This window comes from Amphiura filiformis, chromosome 7 (assembly GCF_039555335.1).
Source record: "Amphiura filiformis chromosome 7, Afil_fr2py, whole genome shotgun sequence".
NCBI classification, from domain to species: Eukaryota; Metazoa; Echinodermata; class Ophiuroidea; order Amphilepidida; family Amphiuridae; genus Amphiura; species Amphiura filiformis.
In genome coordinates, this window is record NC_092634.1 from 2881218 (window position 1) to 2888806 (window position 7589).

The 7589-nt window shown below is 39.1% G+C and overlaps 1 protein-coding gene across 1 annotated transcript; it reads right to left on the reverse strand.

The window, feature by feature from the left end:
* Positions 1–2883: 2883 nt before the first annotated feature.
* On the reverse strand, positions 2884–7360 carry LOC140156562 (solute carrier family 22 member 16-like). Its single transcript, XM_072179501.1, has 2 exons — positions 7025–7360; positions 2884–3126 (listed from the first exon to the last, which is right to left on the reverse strand). Exons 1-2 carry the CDS (start codon positions 7358–7360, stop codon positions 2884–2886), a joined length of 579 nt encoding a protein of 192 aa, XP_072035602.1.
* Positions 7361–7589: the final 229 nt, after the last annotated feature.

A 7589-nucleotide genomic window follows, 5' to 3' on the forward strand; every position in this document is an offset into this window, starting at 1 on the left:
GACCAAAGTACCTCACAAGGATAAATTAAGTAAGGACGAAGAGACACCCAGCACCCCATCCCTCACACTCACAACCCCACCCCCCCACACATCTCCCACCCCCACCCCACACACATAACACACCCCAATCTACTTCTCACCCATTTCTAACTTACCACCATGCTGGTAGCATAAGTAAACAAATCAGTGAAACCAGCAATTCATAATGACGCCAGTTGGGCAGTCCATAAGCTATGGGACTCACTATTATGTCACCTATACCCCGGAAAATAGCACAAATGGAACCAGCGAAGGTTCGTTTCTCGGGAGCAAACATTTCCATAATCATTACTATTCCGCAATTCATAAGCCCCTGCAGTGAAAACAGAAATGAATGAAAAAAATGTAAAATTATTATGTAACATTATAATTATGTTATGTAACCTTATTTTCAAATTTAACTTTTAAAATAACATTCAAGTTTTATAAGACTAGAAGTTCCCACTCTTCTCACTGGTAACATATTTAGTTATCGTAAGAGTTAATCAATTGTAGAGATTAATTTTGTATTCGATTAAACTAATATTTTAGAATCAACAGCCCGAAAACAATTAAGATATAACAATAGGCACTTAGCAATGGTGGCAACCCACCCCACCCTAGGTGACAAAAAAAGGTCACCTTGTCAGAAGGTCCAACTTATAACGATAAAGAAAAAGTAAACAAAGAGTCCATTTTTCATGCTAAACCATTCATTCACATTAGCCCAATTTTAGAGGGATTAAATCCATTTTTGTCCAGTGGAGACCACTGTAGACTTTCGTAAGATATAAAAATTATATCCTTTGCGTACAGGAACATTGCACAGATGACAACATCCAAAACGTTGCTGCCTTCACCACTCACTCTCTTTCTGCAGGAACATGCATTAATCCACTCTGTTCCAATATTGGCAGATGTGTTGTTTCATAAATCATGCAGCAAGCTGACAGTAAATAGGCCTAAAACAAATTCCGTTTTAGGGGGAAATGGGCTATTCCAGTTGAAATCCACACCACCCCTGTCGGAGAGTTTGGAAATATTTTCAATAGAGGGAGTATGTTTTTCAAATGTAATTGGTCAGGGTTAATCATTTTGAAACCCATACTCCCCCTGTATTATGGCTTTACCTATCTTCCACAAATGGAGTGAGTATTTCAAATGGAAGTTACCCAAATGTCTATTCTATTTGAAACTCGTACTCCTTCTGTGGAAGACTTTAGCTAAATCTTCCACAGGGGTAGTGTGGATTTTAAATGGAATAGCCCAAATGCGCACTTTTGGCGTACTCCACATCTCCTCCGTTATTACTTGATTAATCTCACAAAGTATTCACTTTGCATTATAGGACTGGTTCGCAAGTACATTTTTGTGAAGGCACATAGACAAATATCACATTAAACAATCTACCCCGAACTCATGCTTATACACTACAAACGAACTGGAGGCCCTCATTCTAGTAATAGCTCATTCTTTTACCCCGGGCTTTTACCTTCCTATTTCAGTTCGGGGGCACTCGTAATAAACGAACGTCTCTGATTTCAAAGACGGGTCAGTGATTTCACATACGGGGGTCTGTGATATCACATACGTCGAGCTTTGCCGAGCTTTGTTGACAGCTCGGCACTCGATGCAGCACATCGGAACGAAGCTGGATTAGAATAAGATTTCCTATGTTTAGCAAATATCTACCTGTGCAAAAATTATATCTATCTGTGCAAATTCTGCCAAATGGTCCCAAAACACACTTAGATTGCAATGGCCAAAATCAAATGTTTTGAAGTAAAAAATCCCAATTTTACTATCCACCCAGGCAAAAATAATTCATGGGTATTCCCAAAATTCGCTACTGGTTGCTATGCAAATCATGCCCTGAACATGGCATGTTCATGTCATGAACATGGTAAGACATTCAAATTCTTTTGTTTTATATGTGGCATGAACACGCCATAAAATCCTCTAGTCAAGGATTCATGGGTAATAAATTTTGAACCCATCAAAAAGGTAATTGATGCCCTTGAATAAAGAATTCATGGCATGAAAGTAGAGAAAATTTGACATTGACCATGATTCATGCCCATGAGTTACCCATGAATAAGGATATTATGGGCATGGAAGTAGAGAGAATTTGACATTGACCGTGATTCATGCCCATGAGTTACCCATGAACATGCCCTGAACATCTCAAGGCTCTGACTAAACGCATGACAAAAAAATAGCATGCAAGGGCATGAATATTCATGTGTGAGCATGAACAACCCATCAAAAATTCCCAAATTCATGAAAATTCATGCCCGTTGCTAGCGAAAATAGGGCATGTTCATGGCATGTTCATGGCAAGATCTTGGCATGTTCATGGGCATGACTCATGCCTAAATTTTTGCCTGGGCAATTCATGAATTGGATAGTAAAATTAGCAGGCACTCAACTTGGGCTAGCTACAACCCTGATAAGGCCTATACACAAGTTATTCCCACTGCGCTGGCACGTTCACCAAAATTACTAATATCGTTTGCGACTGGGTTTTAAAACTAGGGAGTATGTGATTTATAAAACGTCTCTGAAATATGATACTGTTATGTGACATGACGCTTCAAGAGTATTTGATATCAGAGACGTCTTTGAATTAGCAGTGCCCCCGAACTGATTTAGCGAAAGGTTTTTTTATATGATTATGCAATGCAATCAACACAGTGCAATCTGGGAATTCCCAAGATATTTATAAATTGACTGAATTTGTTATGTAAAGCGACTTGAATTTTAAACGTAAATAAAGCAAACAATCAAATTCAATTGCTTAGGGGACATCACACTCCCGATCACACTTGGCTCAAAAATGTAATTACAAGATACAAAATGTGTTATTCAAAGAAATACCTGTTCAAAAAATCCGAGTAAAAACCAAAAGATTACAAATACGTAATAATTCCATGCTAACGCCATGCCCAAACCGCTCAAAGCTTCGCCGATCAGTGATATGAAGATGATAGGTTTTCTGCCGTAGAAGTCCGCTAGTTGTCCTGATGTAACAGACCCGACGAGAATCCCCGTCATGAAAAGAGACACTGATACTTTAGCTAAAATAGCATCATCACACACTAAGTCAAACTGTAATGTATAATAAAACAAATAAAACTGTTAGGTACATATCCCTGATTATACCAACATGTTGCCTCATGGCTCGGCGCGCATCATGTCAGTAGACTCCTGCCTTCAATCGCACCCCGTTGTCACACTTTAGCACGCTTCGTAGCGATCGGAACCTCTATATGGTCTCCAAAGAACCTTTGCAATAAGGTGCTTTGAAGCATGATGACACGTACTCTAGAAATAATCCTTAAAAGTTCTATATGTATTTACTTGAAAATATGAAATCCGTGGTGTTAAATAGCGTTAGCCCCGCGTTTCAGTAGTATGTAATCATGGTAATACGTGCACTGGAACCCTTTTCAAGTAAAATAGAGGTTCTTCGAACCCTAAAGCTGTGAAGAACCTTATTTGCACTGCGAGAACCCCGTGGAGACTTCTAGCGAACCTTTGAAGGTTCTTCACACGCACATGGATGGTGAACGAACCCTATATCATTTTTAAGAACCCGTGAAGAACCCTTTTTTCTAAGAGTGCATCGTCGAACAGTGGTGAGTAACTTGAGAAGATTGCTGATTTCAAGGATCTCGTGAAATAGAAGTCCAAACTCGGCTACGACAGCAGCATCTCCAGAGGGGTAGGTCAGATAGATGGATCCCCGTGGAAGCCTTCACTGTATCAACATGCAACGGCCAGTTTGCCATCTTGGTCTGCAAGTACTAAGTACTAAATTCTGATTTCTCCTGACACTCTAGGGCAAATGCTTCAAATCGTTGACGGAGAGCCACGGCAGCAACAGATACCTGCTCCAACTTGGTGACGCATTCCTCACGCTTTGCAAAAAAAGGGAATAGATGCGTGGTTATTGGAAGCTATTGGACTGCCAGAACGCACTCCACATGACCGAGTCAAGGACCTCTGAAACGATAATCATTCCTTTCAAAGACCTGCCATAGTGAGCACCAGAGAGAACCGTATAAACTGTTTTCGGCCGAAACACTTCACTTTCAATAAGAGCATCGGCCATCCCACTTGTCTGTATGTGTAAAACTGCTGTATTAGACTGATTTATGACTTTATCTTGACCTAAACTCATGAAAAGAATGTCGGAGACCGATCAAACAAAAAACAAGGTATTACAAACTTCAGATAAAAGTGTCAGGGAATCTCAATTTTCCATGTGGCTACTGGCGGCCATCATAGATTTTGACTTTGAACTTGATCTTATCACATGACATTGATCGTAAAAATGATGTCAGGAATGGATTCCCCGCATTATAAAACCCCTAAAACAAGGTACTATTACCCCGGGGGGCACTCAACTTTGGAAGTGACGGTATGTGCCTGTCAATAGGCCCCCTCTTTTGAAGTCGACTATACAAGATGACCCCCTTTTTTAAAAGCCATACCCGATGACCCCCCTTTTATCTAGTTGCGGCTACCCAATGACCCCCTTTTTTTGGTTGCGGCTACCCAATGACCCCCTTTTTTCTAGAATAGCGTCATCAAAATGCAACAAAAAAATGCCGAAACTGTCAAATTTTGCTCCATTTTTTCAAAATTATGCCGAAATTTTCAAAATTTTGCTCCATTTTTCAAAATTTTCTACCCGATGACCCTTTTTAAAAATCTTATACTCGATGACCCCTTTTTTCAAAATATTGTACCCAATGACCCCTTTTTTATTTTGTTTGTACCCAATGACCCCTTTTTTAAAATAACGCTTTGTACCCGATAGGCCCCTACTTCGCAACTGCGGTAGGCACATACCCGTCACTTCCAAAGTTGCGTGCCCCCCCCCCCCGGGACTATTTCCCATACATTTGTGGTAAGCGGCTGAATCCCGGGGCTGAATATTGATATTTTCAATATGGCCGGTGGCGGCCATCTTGGATTTCCATTTTGGCAAGGGCTTTGAAAATTCCACATATGTAATTTTTAAAAGTGAGCGATCCACCAACACCAATCAACTTTAAAAATCTCTGCCGGATGAGTTGTCCATTATGACGCATCTTACCCTCAGTGAATTTATGAAACAGGCCCCAGGTCTGGAGCAGGACCAGGACTATGTTCATTCATTTACGGTGACACCGTAGTGTCCGACCGACACCTTTCAGTGATTATTTAATGATTTACAATAAAAACCGGTGTAAAAGTAACTGAAATGACTCCTAGGATGTCAAGGGGTGCGGGAAAAGCGCACAATTTTTCGAGGTGTCAAAGTATTGTGACACCAGTTCGAGTGTCTGACAATATATTTACACGTGCGCCTTTGCGCACACAGAAGTTTCACTATTCTGTAAACATTCTTGGCGCCATTTTGTCCATGCTATCGAGCTCGGCTGTGACAATAATCATGATAACATTAGCGTAAAAATGGTAATGGAAGCTTTGGTTAATATTGCCCCAACTATAAATTACAATCTCATTGTCAAAGACTCAGAATTTTTTTTGGATTTTGGACTGTTTAGTTGTGTTGGTATTCATTTTGTTCAGTTGCTAATTTTACTTCCAGTTTAGATTAATTCAGGTATTGGATAGCAAAGTTTGCACAGTATTTGTTGTGGGACATGAGAGCACATCAGACATCAAATTGCATTCTGTATGCAAGGAATGTCCTTCTTATATCAAATAATTTTGATAGTTTTTTTAATCGCGATATAATACAAATTTTATGGCAAATTATTAGAAATTTACATTTTTTATATTTGTGATATTTAACAGTCCTCGAAGTCAACTTTATAAATCTAATGATCTAATGATATGTACTTATATAGCTGGGATGAAAAGCCGACGATCAATTGAAAGTTTTGACCTTTCATATTGAAGATATAAACTGAGCTCAAAAAGAAACTTATAATTTTTCACAATGTCATATCTTGAAATCCTGTCCATCAAATTGAACCAAAATTACACACATATTTACTTCAATACTATACTCTTAACACATGTCAGTAACCAAGCAGTTATCCAACTGACACAACAGCAAAATGCACTGACATGGGACAGCTTCCTGGACCACATTCACAGCCCAGCCCTGTTTCATGAAAAAAGTGTATGAAAAGCAGAAAGCAGCACCGTTTTATCATCTGTGCAAGGATCTTGTATGCATTCTCACAGATTTTTTGTCCTGGGTGCCAAATGTTGGGCTGTGAAAGTGAAGGAAGTCCAGGAAGCTGTCCCATGACAGTGCATTTTGCTGTTGTGTCAGTTGGACAACTGCTTGGTTACTGACATGTGTTTTGAGTAGAGTATTAAGGTAATCCTGTGTGTAATTTTGGTTCATTTTGATTGACAGTATTTTAAGATATGACCTTGTGATTCACAAGTTGTAAAAATTATAAGTTTCTTTTTGAGCTCAGTTTATATTTTCCCCCAAAAGACCTAAATTTGTTTGGTGTTTTTGAAAATATATGATCTATACATATATATCTTCAATACGAAAGGTCAAAATTTTCATCCCAGCTAGCTACATACACTTAAGTACATATCATTAGATTTACAAGATTTACTTCGAAGACTGATAAATATCACTAATATCATCAATTTGCCATAAAATGTGTGTTATATCTCGAATGTCAAATAATCAAAATTATTTGATATCAGAAAGACATTTTCCTCATATTCAAAATGCAATTCGATATGTCTGATGTGCTCCCAGGTCCCACAAAAATACGTGAAAACGTCGCCATCCGAGCCCTTTAAAATGTTTTTAACTACTTCAGATAAGCAATCTACACCACCATAATTCGAGGGTGTAGTGCATGCAACAAACGCCCATCTGCAATAGCTGCCAGGTGTCATATGCGCCTACAATATTAATGCAGAAATGTCAAATTGTCTATCATTGTCTATATATATGATATATGGCAGTTATTGCAGATATGGCTTTCTTGCACCAAACCCTCGATATACTTACATCAGTGACGACACTCTGTTCGCCATGAATTGTCTCAAAATCCCAACCAAACTGACATCTGGTAACATTCTCTGTCACTTCACCATCTTGCACCATGTACATATGACAACTGTCGTACGTTTCTGTCCCTTGATCTAGAAACACTGGCACAGTTTCGTTGACGAAAAATCCATCAGGTGGTGTGCAGTAATATGGCTTAGGTGTGTAGGACACAAACACCATGCCTATTAATTGTAGTGTTGTGAAGATAGAGGCCATTAAGTTGAGTATCAAATAAAGCAGGGTTTGGTAGCGACCAAAGTTCCCTAGATAACGTAATGCTTGGTCGAACTCCATTTTTACTGTTGTCACAGAAGTTCATTGGTGTTCTAATGGATAAATCCCAAATAAAATAAATGTACAAAGAAATACACAACTGAAGAAATAACTAAATATAGCATACCTTATTTGCTTGCTATTAAACAAATGGAGGACGGGGGCACTTCAATTTGAGATGGATACCCAGGGGGGGGCCACTGGTCATTGACCAGGGGGTATCATGCGTGGCCAAAGATTCAAGTAAAAA

What these genes read in the sequence shown, in the direction of transcription:
- LOC140156562 (XM_072179501.1), bottom strand. Translation starts at nt 7,360, where the DNA reads ATGGAGTTCGACCAAGCATTACGTTATCTAGGGAACTTTGGTCGCTAC. An exon ending in AACAGAGTGTCGTCACTGAT is followed by an intron (nt 3,127 to 7,024) that starts GTAAGTATATCG and finishes TATACATTACAG; the next exon opens with TTTGACTTAGTGTGTGATGA.